General features: G+C 39.5%; 1 protein-coding gene across 1 annotated transcript; it reads right to left on the bottom strand.

Annotated features, from left to right (window-relative positions):
- Positions 1–68: 68 nt before the first annotated feature.
- On the bottom strand, positions 69–22,537 carry LOC131231700 (protein REDUCED WALL ACETYLATION 3-like). Its single transcript, XM_058227984.1, has 17 exons — positions 22,313–22,537; positions 22,179–22,221; positions 20,694–20,785; positions 15,256–15,393; positions 15,097–15,153; positions 14,934–15,006; positions 14,169–14,327; positions 11,943–12,092; positions 11,569–11,824; positions 11,354–11,475; positions 11,130–11,216; positions 10,924–11,012; positions 10,756–10,818; positions 10,590–10,646; positions 841–937; positions 556–719; positions 69–473 (listed from the first exon to the last, which is right to left on the bottom strand). Exons 2-17 carry the CDS (start codon positions 22,209–22,211, stop codon positions 263–265), a joined length of 1,848 nt encoding a protein of 615 aa, XP_058083967.1. The 5' UTR covers positions 22,212–22,221; positions 22,313–22,537; the 3' UTR covers positions 69–262.
- Positions 22,538–23,671: the final 1,134 nt, after the last annotated feature.

Raw genomic sequence — 23,671 nt, forward strand, 5'->3', positions numbered from 1 at the left:
AGGGTCTTCCTCAGCCATTAATTACCAGTTTGGAGGAAAGAAAAGAAAACCGACAGAGAGAGTTCACATTTACCTCGAATCTAGAATTTATTAGATATCACAGGAAGCATACACATGCATGTAACACAAACACCAATTTCTCTCAACTTCTCATTAGAAAAAGAATAACAAACATCAACAAAAAGGCCTTCCCCAAGAATTTAAAAATCAAATCTGCCCCCATCATTACCCATATCTCCTTCCAGCCAACCCAAACCATCTTCTATCCACTTGAAAAGAGATCTGCTCCCACAAGTGCCACACGAGCTCGCAATTCAAGAGCTTCAGCAATTCTTTCAAAAATGGAAACACAGCCCCTCTCAAAGCATTTTTCCTCAAACAAAACCTTCACCACCGACCCGCTTATTAGCGGGTATCTGAATTTTTCAGCCCCAACAAGTTGTCTTGTCTTAATCTTCTTTGGGCCACAATCTGTCAGGTCTGTTCAGTTGCATCGGTTATTAGACGTGGATGAAAGGGCAGTTGTATAGATAAACAGCAAGAAAGGTTATATAGCTTACCAGCAACCGAGGAATCTGAACAAGAATCAATGAAATGCAATACAAAGAGATTGATATCAAGGCTCCAGCGATGAAATTGTACAGCAGACGCTTGTTTTCTTTATTGGGCACAAAGGCTGACTTGAGCACATTTGTCAGATCAAATAGCCGGTGCGATATCTGCAGAAGCAACTCCAGCCCAATTAAAAAGTGTAGACACATTTGACAATGTATAGGGCCAAGCGACTGGTTTTTCTTCTTTCTTCATATTGTCTGAAGGCCAAAAATAAGATTTGCTTACCAGGATATAAATGGCAGTTGTAAGCATGAAGTTCAGCAAGGGATAGTCAGGAATGAGACAAAGTAGCCATTTGGGCTGTCCATTGGGCATGTTAGATCTGCAAATTTGTGTCAGAAAATCATAAGATTCATGAAATTTATCACTGCACTCTGGGTTGACTGCTATATCCATGTAGGTACCTAACATGAATATGCAGACAATACCCATATCTACAGAAATAAATTATGTACAAGATAACAGAACATGGAGAGGGGGAAATCCTGTCTCAGATGCATTGCCATGTTGATTCATGCCCAATTTGCATTTGTTCTGATTATGCATGGAGGTACCTTGAGAATAGAGTCGGGGATGCTTTTCTGCTAGAAATAATATTCTGTGTTTCAAGCACTAGTTGCAACGAACATAATGTTATTTTAGGGGAGATGCATATCTTTTTTCTTTTCTTTTTTTGGTGTAACCCCAAATGCTCAGTCATAGTTCAAAAACCCAAAAACTCGACACAACTCAATTTCCAGTTGGGTTGGCTCAACCCAAGACTCGACTTCAATCGACTCGATACCTAATTTGTCACAAGAACAATGTATGGAAAGGCAGTTACAATATGTGCACCTTGGTCGTGAATCAGGTGTTTGAATCTTAATTCCCAATTCTTCGTTTTTGTTATTAAAAAGACATTTAACTCAACGAGTGACTTGATTTGAGTCCTACCAAGTTTCATCGAGCATTCCAAGTTGGCAAGCCAACTTGATGAGTATCCACAAGTACTCAGTTAAAGGCACTAAGCGGACCTGCGTTGTAGTGCTGGGAGCACCTGGAGATTCCATGCAAAAAAAATTTACTTTTACATTTAAAAAATAATAATATTTAATTATTTATAGATATAAGTCGTTTATTTTAAATAATCAAAGTCAATGCCATCCAATTCCTCTTAACCCAAAGCCCCAATCCTAGCTAAAATTTGTAATTCCCCCAAAATCCCCAATTCACCTTAAATATCTTGTACGGCACCAACAAAAGCTTAAAATGCTTTCAAGAAGTTCAATGTGATGACCTTAACACACTATTAGAAAAGAAAGAATCAAGAAAAAAGAAATTACAAAAATTGCTGAAAGTTTGGGAAGAATATCTCAAGCTTTAATCTCAAAAGAAATGAGAGAATTGTAAAATAATGAGCTTAAAAGCCCTTTCTTGCCTATATGAACCTTAATGGGTAGCAAACTGCCCAAAAAGGGTTACCTCATGTAAAAAGCCATAGGTGCTTCAGGCGCGCCTAGGTGCACCTTGGTTCAGGCGGGGTGCAACAGGCCCAAATCGCCTAGGAGTGCACCTAGAACACCATTGACTACATTGTTGACAAGTCTTGGCAAGCCAACTTGACTCGAAACTTGGCCTGGTCAAAACCAAGCCTCGCTTGTCAGAATGTTTCTTAGTGACTCAGCTCGGCTGAGTTAAGTCACAAAGTTTTAGAACTATGCACTCAGTCAGCTCAAAACAAAAACACCCCACCAACAGATTAGACAAAAAAGTTGATTTGACAACAATTCCGAACACTTGTTTGAGATACAATTTAAGAGGAAAACTTCCACTACAGAGGCCACAACAATTTCTAGGAAGCAATTGATGGGAAAGTATAAAGACGAGAGGAGAATTTACACATGATTTTTATATATTTGGAAAAAGCCTACAATAGAGAGTACCTAAAAGAGCTAATGTGGTGGGTCACGAGGAAAGGCGTCCCAGAAGGATATATCAACATCATTAAGAACATGTGTAAGGGTGTTGTTACAAGAGTAAGAACAACATTGAGGTGAGGCTCAAGATGTGTAAGGGTGTTGTTACAAGAGTAAGAACAACATTGAGGTGAGGCTCAAGATGTGCCAGGTGTTGGTCTACAAGATGAGAAAGCAGAAAATTGCTAAATTGGGGTTTTGGAGGAAGAGTCTAGAGCTTAGAAGCTTAAAAATCAGTATAACCAAGATTGAGTGTTTGGGACAACTTTAGTAGAGCAGACGTAGAGGCGAGGCTGTTGTTTAAGTCAATGGTCAAGAGATTCTTTGAAGTGATGTGTTTCATTGCCTTGTCTCTATTATTCAAAAGGATGGGGACATTGATGAGGATGTTTCCAATAAAACCAGTGCTGTGTGGATGAGATGTGTGGGATTTTTATGTCATTGTCACGTAATTTTGACACGAGCGTTCGGCAGTTAGAAAGCAGGATGAGCACAAATTGAGTTTTGCACAAATGAGGATTGCTTGGATGTGTGGGAAGACTAGGAAGGATAAAATTAGGAATGAGATCATTTGAAGCAGCCAAGGAGTAGTTGCAATAGAGGCTATAAGGATGGAGACCAAATTGATATGGTTCAGTCATATCCAACAAAGAACAGAAATCCAGTAAGGAGGAGAACATTGATGCAGTCACATGCTTTAAAATATCATCTGATACCAGTCAGTTTTGCCTTTATCACATTGGTTTTGGCAGTGATCGCGACAATACAGAGGCCTGAAACTGGAAACACTCCTGATTAGGTCCCACTCATCCCAAATCACAGCAGGTCACAGCAAGTGGACCCAATTTCACCCAAATTGTACCAACACGCGACTTGTCGCATAGTTCATGCTACTCGTCCGACACATATTTAAAGTTGTGTTTCTTCCAAAAATCCCCATTTTACAATAAATTTTTTTTAATAGCTTGGAGAGGAGAAAAACAAATTTGGTGGTGTTCATTGTTGTCCTTTTCAAAGAAAACACAAGTGTTGCTTCATATTTGTGATTCGAATCTTCTTGAAAAGTCTAATGGGGCCAGTTTAACAGCAGCACGCAGTGTGATTCTCAGATTGGGTAGCCTCTCATGATTTGATCGATTTTCCTCTAGGGGGAGGAAAATTCACCTAGACAAACAACCAGGCAGAAGCAATTCTTTCGCATCATGATAGGTTTCGCAAGATTGGCTCAAGAAATTTCCTCTAGTTAATCAACGGGTTGTCGAGACCATTTTTTTTTAATCATAGACCGATCATTTTGGAGATGACTGATGTAAATTGGGGCCCAAGTCTATTTAGATTTGAGTTGGCTTGGATGGAAATTGAAGGCTTTTAGAATTTGGTTACAGAATGGTGGACTTCTTTTGAAGTAGATGGTTATGCAGGGTTTAGATTAAGGCACAGGCTTAGGATGTTAAAAAGAAGAAACAAATATATGGAAGAAAGACTCTTTGGGTGCTAGAGAAGCAGAATTTGAATCTATATTAATAAAGATTCATGAGTTTGATACCAAAGAAGTGGGTCAATTGTCAGAGGGAGATGGGGAAGAAAGAACAGCTTTATTTGCAGAGTACGCTTCATTTTCAAAAGAGGAAATCAGATGGCGGAAGCGATCTAGAACTTTGTGGTTGAAAGAAGGGGATAAGAACACATGTTTCTTTTATAGTATGGCTAGCGCAGGAGCTCAGGTTAACAGAATCAGCAGCTTGGTCGTGGATGCTTCTGGAAATTTAGAGAAGGGGTAAATTTAAGATTCTATTGTCTGGCTTTATAAAAATCTGTTATCTTGTGATCAATGGAGGAGGCCGAGGTTGGATAACTTGAAATTTCCCCGCTTATCTGTTGAGGAAGCAGATTTCCTTAAGAAGCCAATTTCAGAATAAGTCATCAAATCTGCCCTCAATTCGATGTGTGAATGTAAGGCTCCCAGTCCCGATGGTTATCTGATGATGTTTTTCAGAAGTTTTGGCCAACGGTTAGCAAAGATATGATGGATTTTATCTTAGAATATATATATAGAAGTCTTGATGCAGGACAATTAACCACTTGCTCTAAAAGCTCGAACCGTTAGAGCATGGTGAATTAATCCTTTTATCTCATAGCCCAAGCCCCACATCGCATGGGTTAGGACCTCGGCTGAACTCCCCTCATGGGCCCCAAATCACATGGGTACCGCCTCACACGAGCCACCCACCTCTCACGGGTGGGGCCCGCTTCACACGGGCCGCCCACCCCGAGTGTGTCCCCGCATCCCACTAGCTACCCCACTCGAGCCCGATGTGAAATACCCCTACATTAATCACCCTTGGTAAGAAGTCTCGAACACGAGACCTCCCTCGTGGGCCCCAAATCACATGGGTACCGCCCACCCTGAGTGTGCCCCTACATCCCACAGGCAACCCCACTCGAGCCCGGTGTGAAAATGCCCCTGCATTAAGTCGCCTCTCTAATGACTTTTTTTTTAAATTATTATTACACGCACTCACACCCCACACACACCCATGCACTCACACCACAGTGGATTTTCACCACAATGGGCACTCAAACCCATGACCATAAGAGTGACCTTTATAGCCCTTATCTCCGAGATTAAAGGGGTGGAATTGTTGAAGACTTTAGACCTATGAACCTTATTGGGAGTTCATATAAAATCTTAGCCAAAGTTCTTGCTCTAAGATTTACAGTATTCTATCCAAGATTATATTGGAAAATCAAGGAGCTTTTGTTGCAAGTAGACAGATTCTGGACAACACCCTCATAGCTCACAAATGCATTGATTTCAAGCATAGTGAAGGGAAGAGCAGTTTGGTTTGCAAGCTTGATATAGAGAAGGCCTATGATCATGTGGATTGAGGATTTTAGACTACATGCTCAAGAGTCCTGGATGTAGCCCCAAATAGAGAGGTTGGATTCAATCTCTGCTTTTTCCCATCTTGATCAACGGGTCCCATACAACTCCTTTAAAGCTTCTCGGGGCAGCTGAAAAGGAGATCCTTTATCCTCATACCTTTTTGTTGTGGTCGGAGAAACATTTAATGTGATGCTCCATAAACCTGAGAAAAATGGTTAAATTTCTGGTTTCAAGGTGGTGAATGTGGGAGTACAAATTAGTCATCTTCAATATGTGAATGGCCCGATTTTTTTTGCGATGCAGACATGACCACGGTAGATAACTTATGAAAAATTGTTGTTTGTTTTGAAGCGATTTTGGGCCTAACGTTAACGCTTCTAAAAGAAAATTGTTGCGGATTCACATGAATTGTGATGAATTATTGCAGTCAGCTAATGTTTTTGGGTGCAAACGCTGAGTTTTCCCTTCTACTTATCTTAGGCGGCCTCTTTGTTTAGGAAAGCCAGTGAAGCACTTATGGGACAAGGCCATCGAAAGAATTGAAAGGAAGTTGTCAAGTTGGAAACACATACACCTTTCATTGAGCAAATCATTTTAACTCTTATTAAAGTGGCCTTTTCCATCATACCAGTTTATTTTATATCTCTATTCGAATGCATAAAATCATTGTTGGATAGACTTGATAAGTTGATAAGAGACTTCTTGTGGAAAGGGGTCGAGAAAAAGTAGTTCAATTTGCTTAAGTGGGTGGAAGTCTGCAAGCCGTTTAACGAGGGAGTCAATTTGAAAGATTTAAGTCTTATGAATATAACTCTTCTTGGAAACTAGCATTGGAGGATTGGTTCTAAGGTGAGCAAATTATGAAGGGAACTCTTAGTTTCCAAAGACGGCACTCAGACGAGTGATTGGAGCATAAAATCTCTCTACTGTGCATCTAACATGTGGAAGGTGATTATGTCAACCTAGTAAATGTTTTGTCAAGGAATTTCTTTTTCATTTGAAAAGGGGAATCACATTTGCTCTTGGGTGTACGTTTGGTGTGGGGATCAACCATTACAAGAGCTTTTTCTCAAGAATCGCTAGCCTTGCCTCGGACCTATTCATTCTTGTCGATCATTGCTACTCTATATGTGGCGGGTATGTGGTTTGGTCTCCTCCATGTCAGAGGAATTTATTGGATGAGGAATTTGAGGAGCTTCTTAGCTTGCTTAATTATATGAAACTTTTCATACCCTCGCCTCAAGAAGAAGATTTGATGGTTTGGAGAGCCCATAACTTGAGTAGTTTCTCAGTGCGCTCGTTTTACAATTTGATCTCTAAACCATCTAGTTCGCCTTCCTGTCCTTTTCATCAGTGGTCTTATGGAGCCTCTCTTAAGATTGGTTTTTGTGTGGCTGGTGAGGAGGAAGAGAGTGTTCACCATCCACAATCTTCAATGGAGATCCCTTATTCTTCCCAACATTTGCTTGATGCGTGAGGGATGAGGAATCGATCAACTATCTCTTCCTTCATTGTCCCTTCGCTCGTAAAGTTTGGGAGTACTTCATTCTTCTCTTCCATATCTCCTAGGCGATGCTGAAGTTAGTTGACCATCTTTTGTGGGCTTGGCACGGAGGTGTAGTGGGTAAATCTTGAAATTAGTTTGGAGGCCTGTTGCAATGGGAATTTTTTTGGTTTATTTGGAAGGAACAGAACAGTCGGTGTTTTGTTTTCAAAACAAGGGTTCTTCTACTGAAGAAGTCATTTGTTTAGTGAAATTTGTTTTTTGAAATGGGCATCTTATGCTAAAGCAGCAAAATCTGCTAACCTTTCTTCTTTGTTTTTGTTGTAGTGTTGAGTTATATTCTTTCTACGCTTTTTGGCGGATCTCTTAATAAAATTTCAGTTCTCTCTCAAGGCCATGAACATTGGCCTCTTGTGAAATGGTTTTGCTGGTTTGGGGAAAAAGAAGAGAACAAGCAGTCCCCGATGAATATGGGATCCGACATGGTGGATGATTTAGTAAGGAATTCTCTCATGTATAGAGCTCGAGAATGTGGAAGGCAGTATCAGGTGGAAAGCCTATTCTGTACGGAAATCAAGATTATTACTATTGATGTGGTAGTGAGCTCAATTTTGGAAGGATGTATGGTATGGTGACTCCCCCCTCAGCTACAATTTTCCTTGTCTATACACAGTGGCAGTAGAAAAGAAACTGTGGTTCCCCAATGCTACAATCTCATTGGAAATCAAGCAATATGGAGGGACCTTTAGGTGGAACCACCACAAAGACAAAGTTGAGAAATTCGTCAATCCTCAGTCTAATGCAGTAGCTTAAAATGAAAGGTCCTCTTGAGACTGATGATGGAAATGGATCAAGGAAAACTCTATACAGTTGTTGGTTTGATCATTCTTACGCCATGGTGCTAGGAGAGGGCGCTAAGCAGAGGCTGGCCCCTACAACCTCATTATGGTCGTATAGAAGCCTGCCTAGAGTAATTGCATTCAGTTGGTTGGAAAAAAGATATGGTGCTCGTCATTGATCACATGAGAAGCAGGGAGAGTGATTCCCCAACCTCACTATGGTTTGCTTCCTACGCCTTCGCAACACAGAATTGAACCCTCTCTTCATGCATTGTGAGTTCCCAAGGCTCTCCGGCAGCATTTCTTATATCTTATTGGAGTCACTTGGATCATGCCCAGTATCCATTGACTGTTTCTATGAAAGGAGCAGAATAATGGAGCATTCCCCAGGCATTGCAAGGAGCAGAATAATGGACCATTCCCCGGGCATTGCAAGGAGAAGTCTTCCAATTAGCATGTGAGAGGGTCACGGTGTAGGCAGGTGACCTTCAGGGATTCAAGGGTGTGGTAAAAATCATTTTGTGGGTAATTGGGGAGCGGATTCTACTTTGTTTCTGAATAGAAGAACCATCAATGACCATCCCTTTCAGTTTTTGTGTGTAGCCTATCTATGAGGCTTGTATCTTTCTTCTGATTTTAATAACACTTATGTTGCCCGGTTAGTTGGGAAAGGGATAGGATGATATGGCATAGGGATAAATCTGGGTGCTTCTCGATGCGTTCTTTTTACACTGATCCACGAGCAAGAGATGAGTGGGGATTTCAAGAATACAAAGCATGTTTGGCTCTACGGGGAGCCCCCAAAGATTACGGCCTTCGGTTGGCTTGTTGGTAGGTGAAGGGTGTTAACGGTGGATAACCTCCGGAAACACGGGATGATTCTTCCAAATGCGTGCTTGATGTGCATGGCCTGTTTGGAGTCGGTTGATCACCTCTTCCTCCATTGTTTGTTTGCTACAGTGATGTGGAATGGCTTCCTTTCCAAGTTAATGTCTCTTGGGCTTCGTTGAGATCTATTGCTCGATTCCTCGAGAACTGGTACAGCATGGAGGTTGGGAATGATTTGAGGGCAAGTTGGCGTTTGTGTTTATTGGTGGGCCTATGGACGATATGGAAAGAGAGGAATGGGAGGTTTTGTCTTCAAATGGGTGTGTGCATGTGTGTGTGTTGGGGGGAGAGGGGTGGGGGGTGTTACCTTTGAAAAAAAAAATTTCATTTCTCTTTAAAAAAATCTTATCTTCCAGATATTTTTCTGATTTATGTTTTCAGATCATTTTTAATATTTTCAGTATCAGTTGCCCGACTCTCCCAGTTCCAACAGGTTTTAATGAATTTGGTGGTGACAATGGATACAAAAGCTTGTTCACTTACCAAGGAAAAGATAGACCGGTGAAAAAAGATTCATAAAGCTGACACCAATTAATTAAGATAAAGCTTTGATGATGATGAATTGATGAAATGTAAAAAGGCGGATTAAGAGCATCAATGTTGTGTCCAGAGTCGAATGCGAAGCTTTTTCTCGATCTCAATCCTATTTCACTATAGATTGGGAATTGTAGGGTACATCATAAAAATAACATAGAAAGGGACATCTTTGACTCACTAAACTGATTTTTGAAAAATAACTAGAAAAATAAAAGGTAATGTAAGCAGGCTAGCACTCAAGTTTCCCAGATTATGTAGGCTGGTTAGAGAAAGGCACGTTTCAGTGAAAGATTGTTTGGATTTTATTGGTGCTAACCTCTCGTGGAACATTACCTTTAAAGAAACTTGAAAAAAGAGAAATCAGAGGATTTCCAATCGCTCTTGGGCTTGTTGAATGAGGTTAGGTTGTCGCCACACCCTGATACATAGCTCAAGCGGTAGACTGAGTGAAAGATACCTCGTTTCAACACTGAGGTCATGGTATCGATCCCTAGTGGGGGTGGCTAACAGTGAAGTGTGAACTGACAGTGGGGTGTACTAACAAGCTAACCAAAAAAAAAAAAAGGGTTAGGTTGTCGCCTCTGGAAAGGGACGAAAGGATTTGGAAATGGGATCGTTCAGGCAAATTCACAGCAAAGTCTTTCTTTAGAATATCGGCATATGGTCTTAAGTCGGTGTCCGCTTCTTCCTTGTGGAAAATCTTAGCTCCCCCAGAGTGTTGGCTTTCATGTGGCTCACTTTAAAAGAAAAAATCCTAATAGTCGATAAGCTTCAGCACTGGGCATGGCTATTCCGAATAGGTGTATGTGCAAAGCAAGCAAAGAGAACAGCCCTCACCCTGCTCTTGCAAGTCCAATGGCCTCCAAATTTTGGAACTTCTTCCGTAATGAGTTCAAGATCTCCCTCCCCAGCTGCTTCAAGTTAGAGGATCATTTCATCAACTGGATCAACTGCCCTTTTGGTGAGAACAGATTCAGCTTGTGGAGCATTGTCCCCTTTACAATTTGTTAGGATATTTAGAATGAAAGGAACAATAGGATCTTCAAAGACTCTTAGACTCCTTCCTCAGTGATAATTGACAAGATCAAAGGGTCGATCGTTGAATGGGCTTCTTTATCCTCTAAGTTTGGAGGAATGTTTCCTTCAGGTATATGTAATGAATGGTCAAATATTGTGGTGTAGGGTGGTCAGGATATGAATCCAAATTAAACACTTCATTTAATCTAGTCCTTTCCTGCCCTCACTAGGTATCATGGCCTTGAGTGTTAGTTTGTGTATTTTTCTTTCTCGGATCTTTGAATCCTTCATTAGTAATAAAATTTCAGTTACTGTTTCAAAAAAAAAGGGTAATGTAAATATCATACCTCAGCCAGATGTGGATCTGGGAAATATAGGTTTCCAAAGTTATCTTGCCAAGCCACCTACAAACCGGAAAAAGTCAGAAAAAGAAAAACACTTCTTGAGAGAGAGAGAGAGAGAGAGAGAGAGAGAGAGAGAGAGTGAGAGGGAGCGAGATCTGAAGGAAATTACGCAAAGAGAGTCAAAGAGAAACTTCGGAGATGCTGTGTGAAATTCCGCAAGCAAATGTAAACACTGGAGCACAAGTAAAAGAGAGAATCTGTTAAGAACTACTCAAGACTTCACACTGATAATCAAAAGCTGCTTACATATATACTACAAAAACTCCCCAATACGCACGTTATGGGTATCCATGATGTGTAAGGATGGAACTTATTGTATGTGACTTTGTCCATCTTGTAAATATGTTCAAACCACAAATAACCAGCCTACAAGAATTGGAAAATTGAGATTAGTCCATTCCATGTTATCAAAGAATAAGGTAACAATATCTACAAATTTTGGAGATAAACTGATTTGAGCCATCACTAGAGCATGCAGCTCACCAATAAGGAAAGAGTCACGATGATAGCTTTAATCGACAATCTTTGTTTGGTTTCAGATTCCTCTAGTTTCTCCATCCACCTTTCAACCTATATGATGTTAAAAGGCTTCAAAAGTTTAGAAACAGGCACGTCAAGAAAGTATTCTATTCAATCACATCATATTCAAGAACAAGAATGACTCTGGTACTTATAAAACAACTGGAGTCAGCGTTCAAGAAATTTACAGTAGGGTGATAGTAAGCATATATCATTCCAATGATCCAGATATAGCGATCAAGGCCCGATCTGAAATGCCATTCATGCAAGCGCGGAAATTTTGCTTTTGAAGGATCTGGATCTTGGTATCCTGCATTCGAGAAGTATTTGTTATGATCATGAATAAGCCAATTGCCGTACAATGTGGGGTGGCTCGTGTAATAAAGTTAAGTAGGTTACTGACCTAGTAGGAATGTCAGAGGACTCCATAAAAGATCAAAAACTCCAGGAACTTCCCAAAACAAAATAACCACCAAAAAACATGCGATGATCTTCACAGCCATCACTGACCCAATCTCGTTATACTTGTTAAAAATGCCAAGTGCTCCATACACCATGAGAGTGAAAAGCGTGTGCATGGGACAGATATAATACAGCATATAGTCATTATTAAGAACAATGCAGGAGAATGTCACCAAGAAATTCAGCCGCCACATCATCTGCATTGGCACAGACAAGGAATATGTATCTCTCATATCCGTCACAGAATTAAAGACAAACTGAAGAATACTTATAACAATAAATCAATGAGATTTGCTGAAATAACCATAAAGGCACCTGAGCAAAGCGCCCAAGGCTAAAATCCTTTCGAATGTAATAATAGGAGAAGTTCCCAAATCCAGTCATCCAGACATAAGCAGCAATGAACACACGTATTGCGTTATATATCTCTGTTGCAGCGAAGTAGTGGTACATTAAAAATAATACCTGGGGAAAGAAAGAAGGAAATGAATGCCTAGTCATAGAGAACTATCAACGCAAAGTCAAGAGTTATGTTCTCAATGCATATAAACAACTGGTGGATGTAGTTTAGCAGTCTGCACCAGCACAATCCAACAAGGGTCTATCCAATATTTTGTATTACAATGCAACCCACACTAAATAGCATTAGTATAAAACTACAAATCAAGCCAGACAGACTACTGTGCTCACAAGCATGGACAAGAAAGACAGGGGGACTCTTAGTCTACAAAACCTTACATGATATCTACGATATTCCTAACATATCCTGCAATATTTACCATTCTCAAGGTGTGATATCATGTGCAGTAAGGACATCTAAAACCTCGTTTTATACTAAACCCTAAACTCAATGGAATCCTAACTCTTCCTTTGATCTAATACCAATCATCATTTTTTTAAAGATAATCCTAATCATCATTTACTGGAAAAAGTTTTTTTTTTTTTTTTAAGCCTCGACATTTCAAAAATGGAACAATTTTGTTTCTTTTAGCAATAACTAAAGAATGCCTGCACTAAGGTGGGGTACATAATTACACTTTTCCTTCCACCATTTGAAGAAGTAGAGAACCAGTCCTTGGCTGTAAACTTAAAGGATGTCTTCTTTTATGAACATCCATAACATGTGCAACGTAGAAAGCAATAATTTATTTATAATCTTATCTTATCAGTAGTAAGGTTAGAATCTTCTCTTCTTATATTATTGTTAGCATAAAATGTGAAGTGAATACTTGTTCAATGTAAACGGGATACTTGTTCAGGTTCTGTGGCAGATCTTATTAGCAGCAGGGGGTTAAATGCTTTGGAAAATGGCATGTCATGCAACTTTATGGGTTATGTGGCTCAAAAGAAACATGAGATTGTTCTCTGGTAAAATGTCTCAAGCTAAAGATTTAACTAGCAAGATTATCCAATTGATTCAACAGTATTGCAAAGGTAATTCAATCCTAAAGAAAATTCCTCTGGTGCTCTTCATGGTGGATTGTTCTCCAGTGGAGTCCTTCAATCGAATCATCCAAGATAATGTGGAAGCCAACCCTGGCTGGGTATGTTAAAGCCAATTTTAATGGTTGCTCATAAGGTAATCCTGATTTAGCCGGTATTGGGGGCTGCCATCAAAATCATCCTGGGGAAACCCTCTTGGAATTCTCTGGTCCCTCTGGATTTTGTGACTTCAACATTGTTGGGGCAGCAGTGGTCCTGCTAGTGATCAAATTGTTGGTGGAGGAGAATCTGTTCCCAGCAATAGTGGAAGGGATTCCAAAAATGCAATAGCCTGGCATCTTCTGGACAATGCTCATGGAATCTATCAAATACCCTGCATGAAGCCTGGGACTTGTGCGTAGGGAGGCCAATTGCTTTCATCCATGTAGGAAGTGGGGTGAACGAGGCAGCGGACAGCAATTCTAAAAATGGGGTGCTGAAACAAGGGCTTGTGATCTTTGATAGAAATCAGGGAGCTGGTGGGGAGTGAGAGTTGGAGTTGGTGTAGCGTTTAGTCCCAGCATGTTGTGTTGTGCTGTAGATGGGTGGAGGTTATGTTGCAGGCCAACTTTCTGTTGTATTTTATTTTATTACTATTTTTTTAACATTAACTTTCTGTTGAATTTGTAGATCTTATCCTTTATATATCCAATATTATCCTTCCAAAAAAAAAAAAAAAACTTGTCCAAGGTATGTCAATCACAAGTTGTACTTTATCCATCTATCAGCGTAGTAGTTCTTAATTAGTTATTTTGTCCTGTCTAATTAAAGCTATGTGTAGACCTCCTGCATGTGTAATTATTGCATTTGTAAAAGTCATCACTGATTGAACTGGCAAGTTATTAGGAAACATTATACAATTTTCGTTGATTAAGAAAATGGAATAATAGAAAAGAAGTTATATCACATCCACTAAAAGGCACAATTAGTCATCACTAATTGAACTGGCAAGTCACTAGGAACATTATACAATTTTAATTACTTACGAAAATGGAATAATAGAAAAGAAGTTATATCACATCCACTAAAAGGCGCAAGTTTTGACTAAGAATACTTAACCTGCATCCATCCTTTCCATTCCTCGGTTTGATGCCGATTAAGGTAAAGTATGGATTTGCCAGAGAACGCTGACTTATCATGGTGCTTCTTGAGAGAAGTCATAGCTGAAGCTATGATAAGCAGAACGTAGAGAAAGAGGAAAAGGTCCCGGCTGTAGTTCTGTCAAAGGAAACAAATACATTACAACATAAATAAAATAGCCAAATGAGCATTTAATAGTATAATAACAGAACATCTTTCTGCCAAATTATTCCTTCCACAGCATATTTGAGACAACTTTTACTATTATTGATGCAAGGTAGAGAAGTGGCTGAAACACTAAAGCACAGTGGCATCAGAACATCAAACACTAGCACCGCAAAAAAGAAAAATAGATAATAATTCCCTTTCTATTTGACGGGATGATCTGCCGAAACATAAGAATAAGGCTCAAATAGAGATGTAAACATCAAAATATTTTGCAGATACTCCATTTCTCCCCCTTATAGCATGCAAATGAATTTATACTTGTGCATCTCTATCCTTAACTGAAATAATGGACATTTGCACAGGCCCTACTGAGTATGCATTGGGAAAATGAAGATTTTCAGTTAGGTGCCACTTCTAGTATCTTGAGATTCATGGTTTTTCAGTTACGTGTTTGCAGCTTCTTGAAATTCATGGTTAAGGAATTATTTGTTACAAAAGGTATACCTACAGTCCAACCATCATAAAAGAAATTCTAGACATAGAACAAAATAAGCTAATGAAAGAGAACATAGGCACCTTTTTAGAGTCTGAAAAGACATTTGTCCGATCACATATGTAAAAGTACATCAGAAGTGCCCCAAATTCGGACCTACACAATATTGCATGACATATTCAGAAAGAAGGAAGCATGAACTTATAGCTACAAGTGATCACAAACAATTAAAAATAATTGGCTTACATGGCTCTTAAAGTTGCTCGATTCTCAAGCAAGAAGGGCTCATCCATTGTTAAGAACCTAGAATTTTAAGGCAGCTCCAGGAAAAGTAAGAAAGGCATATTGAATGGGCATAAGAAGAAAGTACTACAGCAAAAATGCAACATCAACTGTCCTTACTACCTGATTAGGTTAGCTCTAACTGATGAACTATGAAATCTAGCAGAAGCTGATTTTGCAAGTCCTCCTTCAACCAAGATAACCCGATCATCTTCCTTGATTGTGTCATTTCCCAATTCAACCAAATTGATGTCCGAGTGACTGCAAAGCATTAAAAAATGATTGTGCGGAGTATGGAAATGGAGAAAGTATGCATTTGACAAAGAACAGATATGAGGTGCCTGCTCATTTAGATCATGAGACTGAGACCCTCGAAAACCTATGTTCTGATAAAAGCATTACTCCAGAGAGTTCCTGTTACCCTCTTTTATTAGACATATTGATGCAATGTACCACCAGTTTTTATTCTAGTTAATGACCTGAGCATTTCATTGTAGTTTTCTTTTCTCTTCCCTCTTTGTTCTTCTCAGCAATATTTTCCTCATCTTGCAAGAGTTTTAGTTTGTCATGCACATTGATGTGTTTTATTACCAGTTCTCATCTGAGTCAATGACCTGAGGGGTTTCCTCGTAGTCACTATTTTCCTTTCTTTGTTCTTCTCAACTCTATTTTTCTGATCTTGCATGATAACTTGTCTCCCATTTACGAATCCAATAAATAAATAATAATAATAAACATTTTATCTTCCACTTGTACATACAGCTGTACTACCTTGCCTCCTCTCATATTCATTTAGAACCTAACATATGTTAATCAAATCTACTGCCATGACGCTTAGCCCCATCCGTTTCAACAAAAGTAATCTTCTTTTTCATTCCATACCATTACCAACTGGTTTGGGTACTCAAATGAGGAAAACACAGATCTGGTTTATTCCACACAAATGGACCCTCCAGGAAGGTCTAAAATTTGGACATCATCACAATCTGGGAACCCAATAGTTTAAGGAGATTTCAAAATCTGGTCAAATGGGCCTTTTTTATTTTTATAAATGGTCATATGGGCATTATCAAAGAAACACATAGCAGTCACATGATCCTGTCTCATTGAAGAGATCTGATCTGAGACTTAGCATCTATGCTCATCTTTTTACCCGTGTATGTATAAAGAGAAGCAAATGGCCCTGCTAAAATTTTGACTTATCACAATCTCGGAACCTGATTGTGTAAGGGAGATTTCAAAAATCTGGTCAAATGGGATTTTTTTTATTTTTTTTTATTTTTTATGGATGGTCAAATGTGCATTATCAAAGAAACATCGAGCAATTAGATTATCCTCTATCATTGAAGAGATCTAGCACTTAGTATCTATGCTCCTCACATAGTGGGTGTGTGGATAAAGGAGAAGAGATCAAGTGATATGATCAATGAAAGTCTGAATAAAGTTTGCTTACAAAGCTCCTAGATATGACTTATGTAAACCCTAAGCCCCAAATTCATAACTTTGCCAAAATAGTAGACATTCTAAAAATAGTAAGCGACTTCTAAAGTAACACAAACTCCTTCCCATGACTTAAATAAAGACTTTAAGTTATTATAGGACTCTTGAAAATAGTAAAATTAACCCCTAAAACAACCTATTTTTGGAAAAGCATTTGAGGGCCAATGGCCTTTGGCATTGGCTAGAATGTAGAGCTCTTCGATAGCTTTCCAACGACATATTATATGATTGAATTGGATAACCGGTCGCAAAGTTATGGCTGCTAAAAGCTATAATGCACACTAGACCTTGGATCGAACCGGATCCGATTCGGGATTGAGTCTGGGACACCTAATCCGAACAGACCCGACGCACTGTTTGCCTGACCCGAACCAGGTCCAACCCTGTCAAGGAAACCGAGTTGGATCGGGTTGGTTAGATTTCGGATCAGGTTAGATGGAAAATAAAACGTTACAGTGGGCCATACGAATTTTTAATGGTGAAAATCATTATTCTCGCTGCTCTGTGTGGTGTGGTCCATTTGATCTTCAGATATGATTTTCTTTTTTTTTTTTATAATACTCCGAAATGATCTCAAGACATGGATGAACGCTGTGGATATAATAAATACATAACTGTGGGGCCATGTAACTTTTATCTCATTTAAGCCGTTCGTACAACTCGGAGCTCGAAGTTTGTCGCTGCTTCTCTTTGCACGACACGTATGGTTGTCACAATCTAGTGACGTGCTGGGCACAATATCGGTATAACCCTACAGGGCTACTTTTGGACACGGATTAAATATAGAGGTTTTGAGTTGGCGTCACCAAGTTCTGTGGGTCCCACTATGATGTATGTGTTACATCCACACCGTTCATCCATTTTTAGATATCATTTTATGGTGTAAGCCAAAGAACGAGGTAAATAAAAGTCTGTAGTGGACCACACTAAAGAAAACAGTGGGGAGAGTGATTTCCACCGTTGAAACTATCCTAAGGTCCATCATAATGCTTATTTGAAATCCAACCTATTAAAAAGTTTTAGAAAAAACATGAAATAAGGAAAACACAAATATTAGCTTGATCTAAAACTTTTGTGGCCCTTAGAAATTTTCAACGGTGGGCTTCACTGTCCCACTGTTTTTTGTGTTGGGGTCCACTGGAGCTTTAGATTTAACTCGTTATTTGGATATTGCCTTAAAATGATCTCTCCAAATGAATGGAAGGTGTGGATACAAAACATACATCATGGTGGGGCCCACGGAACTTGATGACGTGTTGTGCACGCAAGTGGTTGACGTGCACAGCACGTCTCTTAGTAAACTATGTTGGGGCCCACCATGAATGCATGTGGTTTATCCATGCCGTTCATTCGTTTTCTCAAATCATTTTAGTGGTTGAACCCAAAATTGATGAATATCCAAAGCTCAAGTGGACCATACCACAAGAAGAAGTAGAAGTATTGATTTCCACCGTTGAATCACTCCAGATCGAATCGGAACGGTCTGGATCGGATCCATTCGGTCCGGATTTCGGATCGGAACGATCCGATTTCGCCATGATCCGACCTCGATCTGATGAACGGTCGGATCTGACTAATTCAAGCCAAACCGCACCGATATAAGCCTTCGAATCGGGTCGGATCGGCTAGGATCGGGTCGGATCCACTGGATCGGACCAAAAATGCCTAGCTCTACATATAATTGGATAACCGGTCGCAAAGTTATGGCTGCTAAAAGCTATAATGCACACTAGACCTTGGATCGAACTCTCTAACCTGATTACCTTCAATCCTAGCCGTCCATGTGATTTCACTCAACTTGTCATAAGTCAGACCCTTCCACTTGAAAATTTAAACCCATCCCCAAGTTTAGAACTATAATAGCCAATCGCAATGACCTGCTTTTGTAGCACATCTTCTTTGTTTTTTACAGCAATTGATGGGGAAGGCCTACATGTCGGATTGGAGTTTTATACTAAAGATGGAACTTTAGAAACAAAACCCCGCCTTCCGTTTTCTTTACAATCCTTCCTATATGGGGTATCAACTTCACATCTTTTGTAACAATGGATTTGTGATTGGTCGCTCTTAATTAACGTCGACTAGCCACGTTTTTGTTGCCATCACTTCTGGCCTTCAATGTATGTGCTTTAGTCATTATGAAGAAGTTAGGAGTGTAATGACATGCTTAGAGCTTGACGAGGTGATCATAAAAGTATCAATCTCCTTAGACATCGAGTCATCTGCATCCCTCAATCCACAAATCCATCCACCAACTCTAGGGTTTTGACTCAACTGAAACTTTTTATAGACCAATCTTCAATCCATCTGTGGATCCATCAAGCAATCCAACGATGAATCCCACTTGGAGTGATGGCATATGTTGATGCACGTCTAAAGCAGTTGATCCATTCATGGATTCATCAGGCAATCTTACGGTGGGTTCCTCAAGGTTCCTCAAGAGGAACTCCTTCATCTGCATTCATCCACTCTTCTTCTTCATCCTGCAAATTTTAATCTCTTCTTCAACATTTGATTAACTAAAAAGCATCTGACTTCCTGAGTTAGCTTCACCTCCATAGGATTATAGCTTATGATTTGGCATGGATGTTGTACTCAATGAACTCCGCATTGGCTAAAAGCGAACTCCTTCGACAATCATGGGTTATTCATTGCCATGATTATATTTTCGATCCAAGGCCTTAGTCAACCGATCCATCCTTGCTCGTGACTCCTGCATTGAACGATCGAATTCCCGATAAAAGGTCACAAACTCTGCGCTCATCAATGCTTGCCTCCCTGGAACACCGCCAGTAGAATTGTCACCACCGATCTGCTATTGGATGCCATAACTCGAGAAGAGACCTCACTTTGATACCAAATAACGTCATTGGTGAATGGATAAAAGAAGAGATTTCCATCTTCTTCTTAGAAAATAGCCCTTGAATCCATATGAAGAGAGAAATCTTTAAAAAATGAGAAATAAAAGGGATATTATTGATGAAAGTTTGAATTAAGTCCATTTACAAAGCCCCCTTATATGACTTATATAAATCCTAAGCCTTAAATTCGTAATTTTCTGGAAACAGTAAATTTACTTAAAAGTAGTGTTTTTTTAGAGGTAATTTACTTAAAATAGTCAACTATCTAAAAATAGTATATGACTTCTAAACTGACTCAAACTCTTTGACTTAGACAAGTACTTTAAGCAGTTATAGGACTCTTGAAACCCTAAAACAACCTTAAAATAGCAAAACTGGAACTTACTAAGAGTAAAATAAGTAAATTTTAACTTAACACTTAAATTTAACCCCTAAAACAACCTAGTTTTGGAAAACCGTTCGGGGGCCAATGGCCTTTGGCATTGGTTAGCATGTAGAGCTCGTCGATAGCTTTCCAACCACATTATACGCATGAAATGGATAACCAGTCGCAATGTTATAGTCATCAAAAGCTATATTGTGCACTAGACCCTTGAATCAAACTCTCTAACCCAATTTCGTTCAATCCTAGCCACCGATGTGATTTTCCTCGACCTTGTCCTACATCAGCTCCACATACTTTTACCCGTGTATATATAAAGAGAAGCAAATGAATCTGCTAACAAGCCAGCCCAAAAGGGAAAAAAGGTATCGTTTTGATGCATGCGTAACACAATGACCCTACAAAGGAACCTCTTTGTTATGGTTGAGTTAAACTTGACACTGACTAGCAAAGGAAGCTTACGTTAATTAACAAAAGGTGTCATCTAATTTAGAACTCATACTGATCCATCAGCCACAAAAACTAGACTATAGAAATAGAATGCTTGATTCTTCAATAGTGGAGGTATTTTGCTTATATACACTGTGAGCACAAATTCTTTGACAAGTGAAATGCATTTAACCTCCCTGAAAGATCTTAAACATGCATGACTTACATCTGGTTCATTTCATTATAAAGGAATGACAGTACGATCACCTGTATCTAAGTTAACAAATGTCAGTCTCTCAAGTTGTGCAGACTATGTTACGTCATGGTACAAAAGCATAATAGACCATATACAATGTTATGAACTCTCCATTTTGTAATAAACAACTTACACTTTAGAATGAGATGAAGATTTCTTATACTCCAGTATCTCAGAATATATCCATGCTATAAAGACAGGGGCAATTCCAAGCAAGAAAGAAACCTGAAACAGAATCGAAGTTTAACATGAATTTGAAACAAGCATTAGACAGAGTAAGATGCTCTCATAGGATGCATGGAAACACGGGATTTTAACAGTATACGACATTGAGTTGTTCATACATCTCATTTAATGCATAGTAATGTTGGAAAATGTGAAAAAAAAGAAGAAGAAGAAGAAGAAGAAGAAGAAAAGTGTGCATAGAATGAGAGCCAATCAAAGGTGTTCACTGGCACTGTCAGATGAGAAAGGCATTACCTCTCATCATCACAGAAGAATAAAGGTGCCATGGTTAAAGATGCCTGAGTTTTTTTTTTTTTTTTTGTTATATTACTATTCCCTTTCTTTACTTGTGAGATAAGTACACGCATTTAAATATTGCAGTTGGTGGACAACCAAACTGTAAGCCAGAAGTTATTTCCACATCAACCAACCAAATGAGCCTGCCCTTCAAACCAACATTATTAAAATGTATACAGTGGGCATTACTTTCTAGTTGTTGGCATACGTGACTAAATTGCAAAGGAAGTCCAAACAAAGTGCAGCACACTAGTTTCCTTATCCGGCGTGCTGCACTCAATTTGAGACACAGCACAATAGTCCACGATCTGGACCATTCATCAGGCAGGTCCCAACTTGGACGGATCACTGTCCTTTAAATAGCATGCATTGGGTGATCCCACTGTCCAGTTGTTGGACCCAGAAATTTACACATTCAATAAAGGCCATTGACAACATCCATTCCTCCCACACATTTCTAGGCCACCAATTAAATGGTTAAAGATCATCCAAACAGCAACGATTTTCTGCCATGACTGATCAATGATGAAACCCAACTGCAGAACGGTCTGTTACATGGTCTGCTACCTATGTGCTGAATTCAAATGGGACCCACCAGATGAGGAAATCGGTGCTCCTGACTCCGGTTATGACCCCCAAAATTGAAAACCCACTTCCCTTAACACTGGCCATCTTCATTGAATCGAATTCAACTTCAAGGACAGAGAGACAGTGTGAGCAAAGGAGCATTGGAATACAAGGGGAATTCCCAATACTGTAAACGGCATTCATCAAAACCAAAATGAACACTTGGGTCATGCATTACTAGAACATAAACGACCAAATGACATTTACACTCCCCGAACCATCCCATCAAATCAACACAGCAAAGCGAAGCATCCACAATACAATCCAAACCCAACCAAAGAGAAACAGCACAAACAGCAAAAATTCACCAACAGTAGGCATCAGATCACCATCACAGATCCAGCTAGAAATACCCATAAATCCACGTGAATTTCAACGAAAGTTACTATAGAGCAAGAATCCAAAATGGAAAAAATTCTCAAAACCGTCGATTTATGAGAAGAAGGAGAGGGATAAAAAGATCACGTACCTGACCAGGCGTCAGCGGGCCGGAAACCACCATTATTTCTTCTCTGCAACAATCAAGAAAACAAGAAGAATATCAAGAACTCCAAGAATGTAAGGAAACAGTTCGATCAAGAGAAGATCGATGGGAAGTTTCACCTCGTAGAGAGAAGAGAGAGGGATCTTGTTTAAGGTGAGCAGTCGAGAATCGACATGGATTTAATGCCTGGAATCTGGAAAAGGGGAAAGGATTGATGAGATCTGAAGCGATCGATTGCTAGGGTTTTGCTTCGGAAATAGGGAAATCTGGTAGAAGAGACGTCCTTCTCCAACAGAGAGAAGGGAACGGTTGAGAAAAGGAAAGAGAGAGAGCAGCTACCGTCTTTTATTTATGATTTTGTATTTACATTTCGTCGTTGGAGGTTGGACGCTGGGTGACGCGGACCGTGAATGTGGAGCTCACACGCAATACTCTGTGGGGCCCACCGTCATGTGTATGTTCTATCCACACCGTCCATCTGTTTTTAGAGATCCTTTTAGTGTATCATGCCAAAATTGAAGAATATCCAATGCCCAATTCGACCACATCGCAGGAAACATTGGGAATTGAATGCCTACCATTGAAAATATCTCGGGGCCACGATGATGTTTATTTTTCATCCAGCATGTTCATGAGGCCAGGGGGAAACACAAATATCAGCTTGATCGAAAGCTTATGTGGCCCAAACATATTTTCAACTAAGGGCTTTCAATTCCCACCATTTCCTGTGGTGTGGTCCATTTGAGATTTGGATATGCTTCAATTTTGAGCTCATGTTAAGAAATGGGCTCGAAAAACAACCGGATGGCATAGATAAACTATATACATCACGGTGGTCCCCTCAGAGCTTCCACATCAAACTATAGTGTGGCGAGCTCCTCGCAGTGTGATCGGCATTAGTGGGCTGTTCCTCGGGAAGACCTTTGGGGCATGGTATTAGATAGAATTAAGTAGGGTGGATTTGCATTTAGATGCATGCCAATTTCAATGGAAGATAGGAAAAGCTTGGAATTAGATAAATGAAATTGCATTGGGTCTCTTACTAATTCCATTCGATGTTAGCAAGTTGGGTAGATCTAACCATGATGTGTGGGTTATATGCACGCTCTCCATCCATTTTTTGAGATCATTTTAGAGCTTGGGCTAAAACATTAAGTAGGTCTAAAGCTCAAGTGGACCCCACCATAAAAAGCAGCGGGGCTTAAATACCTACCATTGAAAATTTCTCTGAGGCCATATAAGTTTTGGATCTAATTCATTTTTAGGCCTCTGCCATACAATGAGGTTATAAAACAGATGAACAGTTTGAATATAATACATGTGTTATTCTCAGTAATTTCAAATAACAGTGAGTATATCCATTCAATGTAACACTATATTACAAATATAGCATAGAATTAAACTTATACTACGGGATAATAACTGCCATATGTAATAATTATGTTGATTGAATCTCATCCCACCGAATCCTTCCTAAT

The sequence above is a fragment of the Magnolia sinica genome, chromosome 17, assembly GCF_029962835.1.
Source record: "Magnolia sinica isolate HGM2019 chromosome 17, MsV1, whole genome shotgun sequence".
NCBI classification, from domain to species: domain Eukaryota; kingdom Viridiplantae; phylum Streptophyta; class Magnoliopsida; order Magnoliales; family Magnoliaceae; genus Magnolia; species Magnolia sinica.